Raw genomic sequence first — 16,991 nt, forward strand, 5'->3', positions numbered from 1 at the left:
CTCCTGAATTGTTACGAGTTACTGTCTCTCCAGATCTAAAACGAAAGACTTATATAAGAGTCGCCAACCTGATAGGTCCTGAACTGTCATCTGGGCTTCAACCTCTGTCCCATCGACGAGATGTTGCATCCCTCTGCCTGTTCTACAAATACTTTAATGGTGAATGCTCTGACGAACTGCAAACACTTGTACCTCCCCGACGTAACTACCCCCGACAAACCCGACAAGCTACTAAGTCTCATCCCTTTACAGTGGAGATCCCTAGGTGCAAGAAAGCCTTTTACTCCAATAGTTTCTTCCCCAGAACTGCGGGTCTTTGGAACTCCCTTCCGGGATTCTGCTTTCCCAACTGCAATGATATGCAGAAGTTCAAGTGTAATGTTAACAAACATCTTTCTACTCTTCTCCCTTCATAATGACCCCGCTAATTAATTCCCTAATAGTAGCCCCCTGCTTCAAAGTGGCACTGTGCCTTGTTTGGGGTGAAAATTGAATTAAAAAAAAAAAAAAAAAAAAAAAAAAAAAAATCGTTCGCTACGTTTTGTAAAAGCTTTTGCATCATTCTAATGCTCCAGAAAATATAACACTTTTATCATTTTTTAACTTTGATTCATCCCAAAGTATTCGTTTAATCATGGAATTAGTTTGATATTATACCATAATCATCATTCTGCATTTGTTATTTTACAGCGAGATATTTGTTTACATTATATTTAAATCGCCGAAACAGAAAGCAGAGAGCGAATTCCAAAGGCAAACGAAGACATTCATGTATCTGGAGATCTACAGAGTGAAGGGTGGCATTTTGTTGTATCTTTCGGGTTAGATGTGAGTATTTATGTTAAGGGGACACAAATACAACAAGTTTATTGGAGCAGAAAACATAGTAAAATCTATATTAACTTCTTTATGATAAGAAATTTCTAACCTAATATGTCCTGTACTGTTAGTTATGACACAACTTGTGTCACATCTTTGTTGGTATTACAAATATGTCCACTAATATGTCCCGATGAAGACCCTACTCTTGGCACCAATCAACGAAAATATACCCAATAAACTCGACTAGCAGAACAATTCCACATCTTTGGTATAGAATTGCATGGATTCTGGAAGATTTTCTACCCTTTTAGCTATTGCTTTTGACTTCCCTTCCTGCTCCCTATTTCCTGAATTTACTAACACACTATACTATATTTAAATGTAAATGTAATGTGAACAGACATCTTTCTGTCGAATTGCGCATCACTTCCCTATAAATTTGCTTTTAATAATCTGTACAAATCATATGACTTCTTTCAGATGTATAAAATTAATGAAAAACATATTTGTTTGAATTTATCATCAATAAATGTATTTGTTTTGAATTGTCATTCGTATATAATTGGACATTTTTCCTTAGACTTTTATCCTGTTACAGACGAGTAAACATTTATAGCCTGTTGGCTGCTGAGTGTTTTATGCTAAATTAATAGTTGATAAGGATTAAATTAGTGCTGGTTTTTCCATTTAATATAACTCCATATAAATACTTATTAATCCCTGTTAATTAGTACGTTGCATCTGATCGTAGCAAAAATGAAGCATACAAAGTGTCAGCTAGATCGAATCAGTAGTTTTCGAGCAAAATTCCAGAGCAAATATAATTAAAGCACGACCTTTACTATTGGGAGGAGTATTCTAAACTAACAAAAAACACAATTTTTATTGGTCTCTAAGTCTGGATCGAACAGACGCCATAATACTTAGTTAGTTGCACTATATATTAGCACAGGGTCCATACAAAATTTCATCAAGATCGTCTCAGTAATTTCCGACAAAATTTGGAACAGACATACAGTCAGACTATATAAGTATTATGTACGTTATTATTATTATTATTATTATTATTATTATTATTATTATTATTATTAATTGTAGTAGTAGTAGTAGTAGTAACAGTACGTGTAGTACAATAGTTATAATATGCATTAAAATATTATTTGTAAAATATATATTATATATTACTCGTAATGTATACAATTTAATTACCGTATGATACAAATTTATTACAGTATTATACTGTTCAAATAAGTTATTTAATCTTTGATTAAAAAACCTAATTATTTATATTTAAAAAAAAATATTTCTTTGAATATTGTAATGCTGGGTATGGAGCAGTTAAACCAGCTGCCAACATTCCCTGCTTTTTATTGAAACCAACCGAGAGCTCTCTTTAGTGTCCTCGCTTTTCCCTTCAGCGCAATTGTCTGGATTTCTTTTGCACTTGGTTCACCAGGAATATTAGTTAGGTAGGATTTCAGGTTCTTCTTCATAAGCCCTGTTGCACCTATGATAACTGGTAGGATTAATATCTCCCTAAGATTCCAGTTTATTTTCATATCATACATGATATTTAGTCTGTTCCTCCCTTTCAGCTCTGTTCAGACTTCAATCATTTGAATGTGTTTGTAGTTTCGTATATTTCAAATGTAATCTTGTCATTTGTTACAAATCGTTTTATAAGCTTTGGCTTTGATCTGTTCACTAGAGATATAGTAATAACCTTACAGGCGAGGCGTAATCTCTTGTGATGGATTATACCACGTTCCATCTGGCCGTGTAGCCTGCAAGGCACCATACATTACACAACCATAATCCAGTTTTCAGTCCAGGAATGACAATAATGCAAGAAAGATCAGCTTGTAAGCTTCACTTTCTAAGTGAACAGTAACCTTACGGATTATGATTATTTTATGTCGTTTTGTGTTAGAGGAACTATGACTTTCCACCGAATATAATCACCAATAAAGTAAATATTTCGACGACTTGAATATTAGTTGCATTAGAAGTCATGTTTGTGATGTAGCAACGTGTATTAAAAGATATATACACGCAGAGACATGATTTGGAAAATAATCTATTTTCTGGTACCATTTATTGAACCCCGTCAGTTGGGAAGAAAGGGTATTCATGCATTGAACGTCGCTGACTTTTAGCTATAACACTTATCTAACAAACGGAAATTTAGTTTTTTTTCCTGAAATGTGTCATATCTCAGTAGGAAATGAGCTGTATTTTTATTAGAAAAATGTGTTATTGTTATGACTTTTAGCTATAACACTTATCTAACAAACGGAAATTTAGTTTTTTTTCCTGAAATGTGTCATATCTCAGTAGGAAATGAGCTGTATTTTTATTAGAAAAATGTGTTATTGTTATGACTTTTAGCTATAACACTTATCTAACAAACGGAAATTTAGTTTTTTTTTCTTGAAATGTGTCATATCTCAGAAGGAAATGAGCTGTATTTTTATTAGAAAAATGTGTTTATCGGCAGCTTAATTACAGTTAAGTGAATATTGTTTTATAATTAAAAAAGAAAATAAATTCATAATCATATTTTTTATGATTTCATATAAAAATAATGAGAAATCGAAGAATTATACGAGCAAGCACTAATACACACACACACACATGTATGTGAGTGTGTGTATGCATACCCACTCTCTCACACACATATATATTTTTATTATAAAGTAACGACGATTTTGATCCCCAATTAAAAAACGTTAACAGCTTTGTTAACAAAAAAACGCATAGCCATATATAGGCACTGAGAATGTAACTTGTATCAATTGGCCTCAGACGAATGACGAAAGATGGAAAGCGCTTGATGGGAAGTTGTTCTTCATTCTCCAAAACAAAAATGAATGAACTTAAATTCTAAAATGAGTGCGTCTTGGAATTTCAGACAGAGACAAAAATAAAACTTTAAAAACAGCCGATAAAAGACAGGCCGAGAGTAAGGACTATTTAGAAGACAGCAAATGTTCCTTCAGATGACCGGGAGTTGGCAAGGAAACAATTGTCCGATTCGAAAGAAAAGGATACTTGTTCTTTCAAGAGCTGAAAAGGCAAGGAAACGCCGGAAAAAGGGGGAAAAACGGAAGTGAAGCGCGAATTTTGAAACACAAACCATTTCCAAGAAATTGTTCGAAGAGAAAAAAAAGCAGGGTTCTCAATATTCCGTAAGAAACTTAGAAGCACACATTTGGAAAAAATTAACGAACTCACTCACCAACAATTCTCCGGGTCCTTTCAACGACAAAAACTGTCCACAGCCATTTCGATAATTCACCTTTGAAACTATGCGAAATATAAGAATTTGCCAGGAAAATGGGAGCAAAAATTTCACCGGGAAGAAACATCATTCCCTATAAGCTTTAAAATAGCTGCCCCAAAATATTGGTAATTATCTGAAGCTTTTACGAACAGCACACACGAGAAGTTTGTAGTAGAGAATTGGGGTTTTGCAGATTTAATCCACATACCAAAGGAAAGAAAAAACTCCCAAACCCAGGACCAATTTCGACCAATTTCCTTACTTAACATAGAAGGTAAGAAATCTTCCGGTATTATTGCTAAAAATATGTCAAACTTCGTGCGAGACAACAACTGTTATATAAGAGTCTTATTAATAGTGAGAGTCTTATTAAGAGTTTGTTGTTGTGTCTTAGAGAGAGATGTTGTAAGAGAGATCATTCGTGTTATAAAGAGATTCATATATATATAAAATGTTCATACTTAGAAGTGTAATAGAAGCTCTTTGAGTGATGAAACAGTGTTCAGACAGTCTTATTGTTCATATTGTATATGTAAGATGTGTATGTAAAGACATTTTAAACCACATGATATACAAGACATATAATAACAATTTTCACTTTACCTTTTGGTAGAATTACAACACAAAGACGACGTTTATAAAAACACATGATAGGTTTATTTCTTCTCCCGACCGGTCGTGGTTTTCTGTTTCAAGAATTCAAAGTTTCACATTCTAAGTTTCAAAAGTGACCGTCTCGCTTCTAGACGTTCGAATCCCAACTGCAGACTATCGTCTGTCATCCTCAAACTCCCTCTGACTCTCCCTCAGTTTCTCCTCGCTTAACTCTGAAGTTTCTAACTATATCGAGAAATTCCCATTTTCCATGACGTCATACACATGTTAAAACATGTGTCTTCTTTTACGTGTTCTGGAAATGCGTGTCCAAAACGTTTTCCTTTGTTTACAAAAGGAATTTTAACCTATATTTCCAGTGACCTATATTTCCAATATGTTAAAAACATGTTTATTAAATTATCTTATAGTTGCATTCTTTCAATTGAATTTTCATAACAGAATTGACAATGCACATTCTTTTCTTAAAACTATTTTATCTCTAAGCTTAACAATGGTTTGTTTTACATTCCATTTGCTAATTCTCTATCGTAATCTATTTCTAAACCTAAATTACGAGGTTCGAATATTCTATTTCATTTTCATTTTAACTAAATATCTCTTTTTTATACTTACATGAAAAGGGGACAGCCCTTGTCATGTAACACAACCATGTCAATTTGTCAATTCTGAAGGTTAGAATTATACTCATTCTAGGCTGTATCTAACATACCACTATGTTGTGTGACAGAATTAAAACGACTAAAAAATAATAAATCTCCCGAACTTAATGTCATTTAGCTGAACTAAGAAAATGCGTTTGGCTCAGTAAGACACAAACTACTTGAGAAAGTAATGGAAGTTTTTGGATCTCATATTACTGTATTTCAAATGTACATATATGAAGTTTTCTAGTATTAAATGTTTAATTAATTGAATGTTGGTATCATGATTAGATGTGTTATAACTCCGCTACTAATATTTGTGTTGATCTTGGAGATTATCTTGCGCAGTACCGAAATGAACACCAATAAGAAAAAGACTATTTCTATAAAGACGTCTATGGATGACGTGACATTAGTCACAGGATGCTGATTACACATTTGAGAAATGGTTAACGACCTACAGGAAGTCTTCGAATGGGTTGCGATGAAAAAGTTTATTCATAATTAAAAGATCCTGGAAATAAACGAGGATCTTTGCAATTAGTAACAAAATCCCCACCAGTGCGCGACAAAAGCGTAAATAGCCTTGGTTGCTGTTATTCTCTACCTTTGAGTGATCGATACCGTTGGCAAGACCTAAACAAAATAGTGAAAGATCAGTTACGCTCAATTGATAAGTGTGACCTCCTAAACCAAGACAAGTTGCGTTGAATTTGTTTTGGATGAATTACCAAGTTTTCATGGTCAATGCAGATTTATGATGGCTTACAAAAGTTGAAACAATGGTACCCCTGATCAACAAGTTTATGAAAAGTATTAGAGGTGTCTATTTCATTGATAACCATGCCGCTTTATAATTCATTAATAAAGTTAAACCCCCCAGCGTCGTAACTTGCGTAAAGCACGGGTTTTCCAGATGTTGCGCGACTCTCGCAACTCGCGCGACTCTCGCGATCCACTAGAAAAGAATGCCCAATCAGCAGTAATAATTGGTTAAAGATGGAACACAAAACAAGCTGTAGAAGATGCAGAATCGGTTCTAATGATGCAAGAAATAATCAGTGCTATAGCAATGACGTAGAGAAGATCATTTGTTGGCCAAAGAACCACCTGTAAAGCAGAGCAACATTGTATTGAAAGAATTTCATAATCTTGCTTCTGATTTCGGTCCAAATAAACAAGGCGCATTGAATAAATGGCGTGATCTTAAATACATGGAGCCTAAAAAATTAAGTCTTCTTATAAAGTCAGATTACAATATCTTATCAACACCAATCAACTTTCATGCTTGGGGGTTAATTACATTCGATCGATGCAAGGCACGTGGGAAACTTTCGACCTGAAACATATTCTTACTGGATGCGAGCATTACCTAAGATGCTACACCTAGTATTGGAAATTATTGCGGAGTCTGCCAAGATATCGTGTGTGACTGCCAATAAAGCTGAAAATTTCACCAGTTAAGCAATTCGTTTTCTTAAAGAAAGAAATATTTTAAGATCCTTTTGTAAAAATAGGAAGAGACTCCCATTGTTTGATAGCTGCACAGACTATCGCGTTGCATTCGACTTAGAACGTCTGATTGCATTTCTAACTAAAATTATTAAAGGATCAGCGTCTGGATCTCGTCATTTGGTCTTGTAATTAAAAAAAAAGTTGTTGCGTTGAATTAAAGGTTAAATTTGAGGAAAACTTTGACTGTAAAGATCAGGGTTAGTTGAAAATATATAAAAATCTAGGAAAACGTCAGAAATAGCTGAAAATAGTTGTATTTTGTATCGGATGGCGAGATTTTATTGCCAACTCAACATTCACGCTTTTAAATAATCTTAGTCTTTCTCTGTCAGACACAAGACAATACGCTATCTGCATCGGCGTTGATATGGTAATCTTACGGAGTGATGAAAATCCAAAAAATTCTAGTCGTATTGTGATATACTGCTGTGGCGCTCTGGGATAATAGTAATGGTGCTTTGGTCGTGAAACCATGCCTTAACACATAGTCATCATGTGATGAAAGATTTGTTCGAAGCAATGCTGCAATGTAATAAATAGTTATCTTATAAAAATATTCATTCGTGTTCTTCAGGTATAACTATACACATGTCAGTTTGTAATCTTTATCAATATTTTATTTTTATTACGTTGATTAAGACGAGAGTATTGGTGTCTGTACACACGTTACTACCATTACTTTAACTCAAAGAATTAGTAATAATAGTGATTTTTCCAGAAGCTTTATTTCGTATTTTATCATCGATAAAATGAACAGCTATAGGGTATATGCCTTTTCATTTAATATAAAATGTAATAACATTTTATATCTAACAAATAAACATTTCTACAATAAATAAATACATCAAAACTTCTAACAGGATTTATACTATACCGACTTCTTATTATGCAGTCAAGCATCACGTGTTGTTTCGTTTAAATCGTGAAACACATCAAAGAGGGTGCTCGCTTTTTTTGCTAAAGCAAATTGTTAACAATACACACATAAAAAAGTTTTAAACATAGTTCGACCTGTTTTTAAAGGTTTTTATATTTTAGTTTTGCATGCAAAAGCGATAAAATGGATATTTCTTTGAGTACAAACATAACGTGCGCCGGCGAACATTTCTGACTCATTTTTGAATAGAACTCATCTTTTATTGTAATGTTTAGGCGTTCACATCGTAGTTCATTAAACGTTCGCGATTATTAGTGATTCAATTGCACGGTGTCTTTTATTTATTTTCTTACTAGAAATCAGTGTTTTTCTGTTTTATGAAGCAAACGCGTTCGAGATTACACATTTCTTAATGAAGTAATACGAACGTTTTAAAAATCATACCAAGAAAACATAGGTTTATTACAAAAAATAATTTGAATATAAACTAAGCATACAGGAATACATTTTAATTATTTCATACTTAATTAAGTCAATTTAATAAAGTAAATCATAACAATTAAAATTAAAACCCTTCAGTATTTTTTTTAGAAGATTTTCCTCATTTAACTGGCTTAAAATAATAAACAGTATGTACAAATATGTATATATAAAGACACGGGGTACCTTCAATAAGTTTCCAAACATTTTTGCATAGGCATTTTGATTTATAGAACACACATGAAACTCTAGTACCTTTTGAAGTAATATCCTCTGCAATTGACTTGTTGTACCGTTCCAATATCTTCTGGATAGCCCCATGGAAGCCCTTTTCTGGGAGCATGTCAATGACCCACGTAACACTCACTGCCATTTTTTTAATTGTCTCATAACGATAGTCTCCAAAGTTTTCCTTGAATTTAGAAAATAACCAAAAGTCACAGGGAACAAGGTCTGGACTGAAGGGGTGGAGGTAAGAAAATATCTTGATGCCCATCTTGGTCCAATAATCTGTGACAAGGTTGAAGAACCCTTGTTACAAATTTATAAAAAGTTTGAAAACATATTGAAGACATATCGTATTAGACAGTTCACATGTATGTTTTTATATATATATATATATAAATATATATATATATATATATATATATATATATATATATATATACCATATTATGTGTAGGCGTAGTAATTTACGCTATGATATTTTGTTTGATGAATCTCATAATGTACAATTAATACCATCGGAAAGATTAAGTATTCCTATGACCGGTTCGAACACAAGTGTTAAAGAACCGCCAATCGGATATTTCATCTTAGATTCTAAGTTTAACTGCAACGAGAGGTTATTATAAGAAAACACTCTCTGTGTGGATTACTAAACAAATATACAATTATACGTAGATCTGCGTATGTTACAATTTTATATATACTTCAGTTATATATACAGAGTAACTCGACATTCGATAATAAAGATTATTAATATAGACCTTTGATAGGGTATGGCATAAAGGTTTACTTCACAAGATCAGCTATGGTATAGCTGGAAATGTCTTCTCAATTATTAAATCATTTCTCTCTGATAGGTTCATAAGAGTAGTAGTTAATGGACAAAAATCAGAAACTAACAGTATTAATGCTGGAGTCCCTGAAGGGTACATCCTGGGCACACTCTTTTCCGGATCTACATTACTGCTGATGCAATTCTCCATATACGAGCCAAGTTCGCCAATGGATGGAGTACTGTTGCCACATCTGGGCAGGAGCTGCTAGAAAGGACTAGAGTTCAAAATAGACTTCGTGACCTGGTGGAAGATGCCATTTTCTCTTCGCTTTAACCTGTATCTCACAGAACAGATGTTGCGAGTTTGTCTGCTTTATCGTTATTTTCATGGAAAGTGTTCGACTGAGATTCAATCTATGGTACCCCTTCGCCAAACTTTCACAAGAAATACTCGTCTAGCTGTAAACACTATCAATAATTCCCCCCACTCTTTATCTGTGCCTAAACCTAAAGGTAGATTCCATGGAAAAAAGCTTCTTTCTTAGAACTGCACGCCTGTGGAATTGTCTTCCGTTTTCCTGTGTTCCAGCTGACTACAATATGGTTGTCTTCAAGTTCAACGTAAACATGTTTTTGATGAGTCGTTCAACTTGTTAACAAATTTACCGAATTTCCATTAATAACGATTACTATATTGTCAAATCGACTACTGTACACGCTTAACCCTTATCCTCGAGTGGTTTCTGGGCCTTGATAAGTGGTTATGCCTATGTAAAAACATCTATCTATCTATCTATCTATCTATACAAATTTATTTGTTATGTATAAATATGTATATATATATATGTGTGTGTGTGTGTGTGTGTGTGTGTGTGTGTGCGTATCCTGCCATGGCATGCTGAAGTTATAAACTTTAACACGTTCTATTTCGCTAGCAACAAGTTGACAAAGTTGAAAATTCTCATGGAAGCAACAAAACAAATAACAAGTCAAACAATATCCCGACTTCTCCGATGCTTTAAACTGATTCGGAAAGAAACCTTTGCCAATAAGTCTTAGATTATAGCATTTCCGTTTTTATTTTAGCTTCTAATGTAACATTATTATTGCTATTAAGATGGAAAAATATCAAATCAGAACAAACAACTAAATACATAGAAGATCTAAATATATGAATGTTATACGTAAATTTATGAATGTTATACGTAAATTTATACAAAATACGTCTAATCAAGTTATAGATTCTGAAATACATTTCCAAAAAGATCTATTAAATAATGAAATGTAAAGAACTTTATAAACGAAAAACAATCATTAAAAGACATGACTACATCAATCATTGCATGATACTTGTGGGCAAACGAATCAGATGAACACTGTCAGCGCCCATATGCTGTATCGGATTTTATCCTAAATCAAATTATGATGAAACCAAATCATATAAGGTTATGTATATTATTCGAATACTATCATTCATATTAGCTCTTGAAAAATTTATGATCAGACAGCTGATATTTTTTCAACCAATTTCTTATAAAACCATTTTCTCCTTTACTCTAGACACACACACACACACACGCACACACACATACACACACATAGGAAACGGGCCGCTGCACAGAACAAACTCTACATACAGGGTGACCCCCCCTCCAAAAATACAGAGGACATTCAATTGCTTTTCTGAGCATTTTACAGTCAACGGAGTAAAAAAGGCCTAAGACCCTAGTGTTACGATGTGATGTTTTTAATATAATAAACTAATTATGACCAAAGTTTCATTTCTTTGGGACAAAACATTAAGAAACGGGGCCTAATTATAGTTGAGGCCCTTTTTTGGGGGTCACCCTGTATTTGTAAAATTGACAAAATACAAGGAAACAGAAAATATCAACTTTTCAGCCAATGAAATTGTAATTCACATATTACGCAAATCATGCCTTTCTTCCAAGGACACAACTCTTTACAGAGAACTGAACAGAATAAGTAAGGCAGAACAGATATAGAACTGAACAGATATAGAACTGAACAGATATAGAACTGAACAGATATAGAACATTACGAATATCAGTTTATTAAGAATAAGTAAGGCATAACAGAGCAAATCTTAAAAGCGGGAAAAATACTGTATAAATTTGTAATGAAAAAGTAACGTACTATACGAACCCTCACCAGCACCACAGAAATAGTAATAGAAGTTAAAAAAGAAACAAAACTACGTGAAATTGCTAGAAATCTTATAAACTGCAAACATAACAAAACGAAAAAAAAGAAAGAGCAAACAATATCATAGAACTTAGTTCGGATACTCAAGGGCAGTGAAAGGAAGAAGAAAGGGGAGCGGCAGCCAGATATCCATTGGAATGCTGCTGAGAGTACTGGGATATTGGAAACGATTACCACCACCCGAATCTCAGAGGCGACCAATGGCTATCGGCAGCAAGAACTTATTTGTACCCGGTATTGCGATAACACATACCCATTTAGAAAGTTTATCAAAAGCAGTTGATATTACTGGACACTTGGAGAGACTTGTTGTCACTGCTATTCCTGGGAACACTATCAGTGAAGAATAATGTATAGTGCCGATTGATTAAAATTATATACGGGATTCCTTTACACCATAATACTTGAGGAGACACGAACAATATATATATATATGCATATATATATATATATATATATATATATATATATATATATATATATATATATATATATATATATATAACTACTTAATTTACTCACATAAAATTAATACACGAAAATATAGATTTATGCGTAAGCTTTAAGTATTTACTTCAAAAGTGCTCAATACGAAGGTAGAGCTAGTTAGTAAGTTATAAAATGTATATGGCGATTAAGCTACACTGAATATTCCGCGTTTCATCTACTTTAAGATTCTTCAGGCATATGCGCATAAGCCTGAAGAATCCTAAAGTGGATGAAACGCGGAATATTCAGTGTAGCTTAATCGCCATATACATTTTTACTACACACACACACACACACACACACACACACACACACACACACACACACACACACACACACACACATATATATATATATATATATATATGTGTGTGTGTGTGTGTGTGTGTGTGTGTGTGTTTGTATTTCATGTGTGTCTGTGTGCACGTATGTATTTAACAAGGCTTTTTATTTTGACACTCTATAAGAATTTATTCTTAAACTAAACTCAAAATATTTCTCCAGAGCATTGGTAATAGTAATAGAAAACTTAAAGACACAAATACGACAGCTACAGAGAAATAATTAGTATCTACAAATAAGGAACAACATTTAACATGCGTCGGATTCCTTAAAAATCAGTGAAGACTGAAGTTTTACATTTAACACATCTGTCTACTATGTATTGTTCGCATTATTAATTAAAAAAAAAGACATGATTCCATTTCCGTTTTTACTTTTCTTGTTGCAGATCAAGTACTAGTTGGCTTGTTGTGTACAAACCCAAGAGCGAAAGGAGCATTCTATGATGTCTGAAAGTGACACAATGTTCAACTAACGAGATCGGAGATGCGCCGCTGTACTGCTCATGCTCCCTACTGACTCAAGTTATGACAACAGGATCATTGTCAGCACCGACAAAATGCAAGGCTGGAGTGCCACAAAAAACAGGGACGTGCCCAAGGTGATGAAAAGAAGTTTCTGGCCCCGGTTATTGTCTTTAATGTGGTTTCAAGTAAGGGGCATATCATGCCACGCCACATCTTTTAAGTCGGCTTGAAAGTCAACACCAAAGTGTACCTGGATGTGCTGAAGAGTGTGATGATCCGCTGGTGTAACCAGGAAGCCGCTGGCAGACTCTGAATGTGGCAGCAGGACGACGTCGGCCCACAAGTCCAAAGTGAACGAGGTTTGGCTTCAGGAAGAGTGCTACGACTTTGTACCCTTCTCTCACTTACCTCCCTCCGTCCCCCAAACTGAACCTGCTGGACTGTATCGTTTCGTCATACATTGAGAACATCGTACACATGACCTCTCACATCACTAGAGTCAGCCTGATCTCTGCCATCCACTGAGTATTCGCCGAGCTCCCGCCGGAACTTGTATAAAAATGCAGTTCTGAACAGCGATGATTTAGGAAATTGAATAGGTGTTCGCTCTACTACATAATTAAGTTACTTGAATTGATTTTTTCAATAAAAGTTTTAAAAGCTGTAGTCTTTTTACCTTTAGGTCGACACTTGTCTCGTTCCACACACACACACACTATATATATATATATATATATATATATATATATATATATATATATATATATATATATATAACCATCCTAAGTCATATTTACTGTTTGACATACAGTTAGTTTCAACATTTCCTAAAGTATGATACCAACATAATATGGCTTCCTACCTTGGAGGTTTCTTCGGTGAATCTCGTTTGTATCTCGCGTCATCAGCTTTGCGTTGTAACAATTTCAGCCGATCCCCTGCAACCAAGTGTCTGGAAAGAGAACATTGTTAAGAGTTTGTGAACAAGATAAGTGACACAAGCTCACATACACTCACGCACACGCACGCACACAGTCACACCACAAGCATATAAATACTTATTTACTCTATATTAGTAATAGACGGTAGTTCTATTCATTTCATTTGTTATGATGTCTGAGAAGATAAAATATCGAATGAGAGTAAATTAGCTGTTATATATTCTAACAACAAGAGTTCTTATTAAATATGAAAGTTAAGTATACGTGGATACTAATATATATATATATATATATATATATATATATATATATATATATATATATATATATATATATAAAGAGAGAGAGAATAAATAACAAAAAGTTATATTCCAAAATTCATGATTTTTTTTTAATTACATTTTCACCCCAAACAAGACACATTGCTACTCAGGTGTAGGGGGCTACTATCAGGGTCAGCAACTACCGGGGCACTATGTTGGGATTTGGGCAGCAAAATGTCGGTTCACGTTGTACTTGAACTTTTGCATGTTAGTACAGTTAGGGAAGCATGATCCTGGAATGGAATTCCAGAGTCTAGCGGTTCTGGGGAAGAAACTACTGGAGTAGAAAGATATTTTTCATCTAAGGATCTCTACTGTGTGGGGGTGGGATTTAGCTGCCTGTCGGGTTTGTCGAGGGTGTCGTCGTCGTGGGGGCACAAGTGTCTGCAGTTCGTCAGAGCATTCACCATTAAAATACTTGTAGAACAAGCAGAGGGATGCAACGTTTCGTCGATGGGACAGAGGCTGAAGCTTAGATGCCAGTTCAGGGCCTATCAGATTGGCGACTCTTTTTTGAACCTTGTCTAGGAGCGAGAAACTTGAAGTAGATGCACCAGCTCAGATGTGACAACAATACTCCATACATGGGCGAATGGTGGCCTCATAGAGATACAGGATACTTTCAGGTGTCAGTAGTTTTCTAGCACGGTAGAGAGAGAGCCTACCTTTTTTGCAGCGGCCCTGGCAATGTTTTCAATATAATTGTTCTAGCTCATGTTTCCTGTAAACGTTAGGCCAAACAGTTTGAAGGATGTACTCTGAGACAGGGAGTCACTGGCCATTGCTATTGGTGGCAGAGAAGGTTTCTTGTAGTTATTGAAGGAAACCAGTTTGGTTTTGGCAGCATTGAATGTGACCATCCATTTATGTCCCCATCCCACTACAGATTGGAGGTCATCCTCTAGTGTTTTTGCCATTTCTTTAGATATGTGTTCATTTGTTTTCCTGTCATGCCTTTTATAGAGTGTAGTGTCACCAGCATATATACCCATCTCAGAGGCAGTTTTGTCGGGGAGGTCATTAATAAATATCAGGAACAATAGAGGTCCAAGACTAGACCCCTGAGGCACCTCCGCATTTATATCACACTGTTTAGATGTTCGACCGTCGAGGACAACCTGGAGTTTTCTCTTGTCTAAGAAGGATTCAATTATGCTAAGTATTCTACCAGCGATACCGTATGATTTAATTTTCCTGAGGAGACCCTTGTGCCATACCCTGTCAAAAGCCTTAGATATATCTAGAGCTACCGCTCTGCCCTCCCCCGCTTTGTCCAGTGAATGGTATATACGTTCAGAGATTACAGTGAGAATGTCAGCTGCGGATCGGGCTTGTCTAAATCCATATTGTTTGTCAGTCAGAAGTTTAGCGTCTGTAAATAAGTTGACCATCTTATAATTTAATCCATTAATTCAGTGTGACTTATACAATTCTTGACACTATATGTTTCGTAGCGCAAAATCAATAACAATTGTTATATACATCAGTGAATCTATTATGCCCTTAACTCATCAGAAGTTATAGCAACGATCAATCCGTCAATTAAGAAGAAATAGCAACCATTAACTCATTTGGACGGATTGATCTTTGCTATTTCTTCTGATGAGTTAAGAGCAGAATAGATTCGTTGATTGATATAATAATTAAGTGATTAATTTTGCGCTACGAAACAGATACTGTCATGAATTGTATGTCAACTGAATTAAAGGAATAAATTATAAGATGGTCAACATCATGAATTTTGGAATATAACTTTTTGTCATTTATTCTCTATATTGCTCTGTAATTACATTGAGCTTATTATATAAGGATTGATATATAATGAAAAAAATATATTTCTGCAGAAATATATATATATATATATATATATATATATATATATCAAGTTATAGTAAGTTATGAAAATATATTTATGGCAGTAAAGCTACACAGCATATTCCGTGTTTCATCCTCGTGAGAATTCCTCAGGCTTATGTGAAGTGTTTTTGTTATCGTTCATTTTTATATAAACACATAGTATTGAATAAATAGTAACGGTATCGATCTAAAACAACAATTGCCCACATTGACACGTAGCGCAACGGATAAAATGCTATTTAATGAATAAGTGACAGTCTGAAGGTTAAAATTAAATCTCTAACACAGGTAATACTATGAACATATTAAAGAATTAACCAGGATACTCGATAATGGTTAACAATATGAAAACAATCACTTCTAATATATTAATTGAAATGTTCAATTGGAAATTTCCTTTAAATTCTTAAGTTCACATGAGGATTTCCGTATTCAAAATAACGCACTTTAACATTGGGCATGGAAATCCTAGCTGAGAACAATAGTACCGATGATAATTAAATTAATCGATTAGCCGAAGAAGATGATATGAAGGAAGAAATGTTGTACGTTTGAAATAGTCAAGTTTAAACGAAGAACAATGTAATAATATTCAGATTTTAAACCACGCGATGCTTAATTTAGAAAAAACAATTTTGTGAAATAAATTATTTGAAAAACAATCCTAATTGTAATTAGCGGTGAATAAATTGTATATCAGAACTTTAGGACCAAATAAGGAAATAAACAACCCACATTCTATTCTCAGAATATGCTATCTATCTTAGCTGTAAAATGTATACTCTTGGCTATCAATATATATATATATATATATATATAGCTTATTCAATGCGAAAATATTTGCATACATCTTAATAAAATATTATTATAAAATCCAGTTCTTAATAGATTCAATTTATGATGGTTTGAAATAAATCATTTGTTAAAGCTTTGTAAGATTTCAGAAATACATTCGCATAAGCGATACTGGTGATGATTCCAATGCGCGACCATAGTGCGTATTATAATTCGATAACATTTGCCAATGATTAACTTTAAAGCAACTGCATAACATAACATTCCTATATTTGCTTATCAATTACTCTATAAAACGTCACACACACATAC

General features: G+C 34.1%; 1 protein-coding gene across 2 annotated transcripts in view; it reads right to left on the reverse strand.

Moving 5' to 3' along the window:
* LOC145252869 (glycine receptor subunit alpha-2-like) overlaps positions 1-16,991 on the reverse strand; it is a 282,197-nt gene that overhangs the window by 115,772 nt on the left and 149,434 nt on the right. For both annotated transcript variants that reach the window (XM_080112887.1, XM_080112884.1), the window contains exon 3: positions 13,626-13,715. In XM_080112887.1, coding sequence (XP_079969013.1) covers positions 13,626-13,715 — 90 coding nt within the window. The remainder of the gene's footprint in view (positions 1-13,625; positions 13,716-16,991) is intronic.

The sequence above is a fragment of the Euprymna scolopes genome, chromosome 3 (genome assembly GCF_053919585.1).
Source record: "Euprymna scolopes isolate OS-2025 chromosome 3, ASM5391958v1, whole genome shotgun sequence".
Classification (NCBI taxonomy): Eukaryota; Metazoa; Mollusca; class Cephalopoda; order Sepiida; family Sepiolidae; genus Euprymna; species Euprymna scolopes.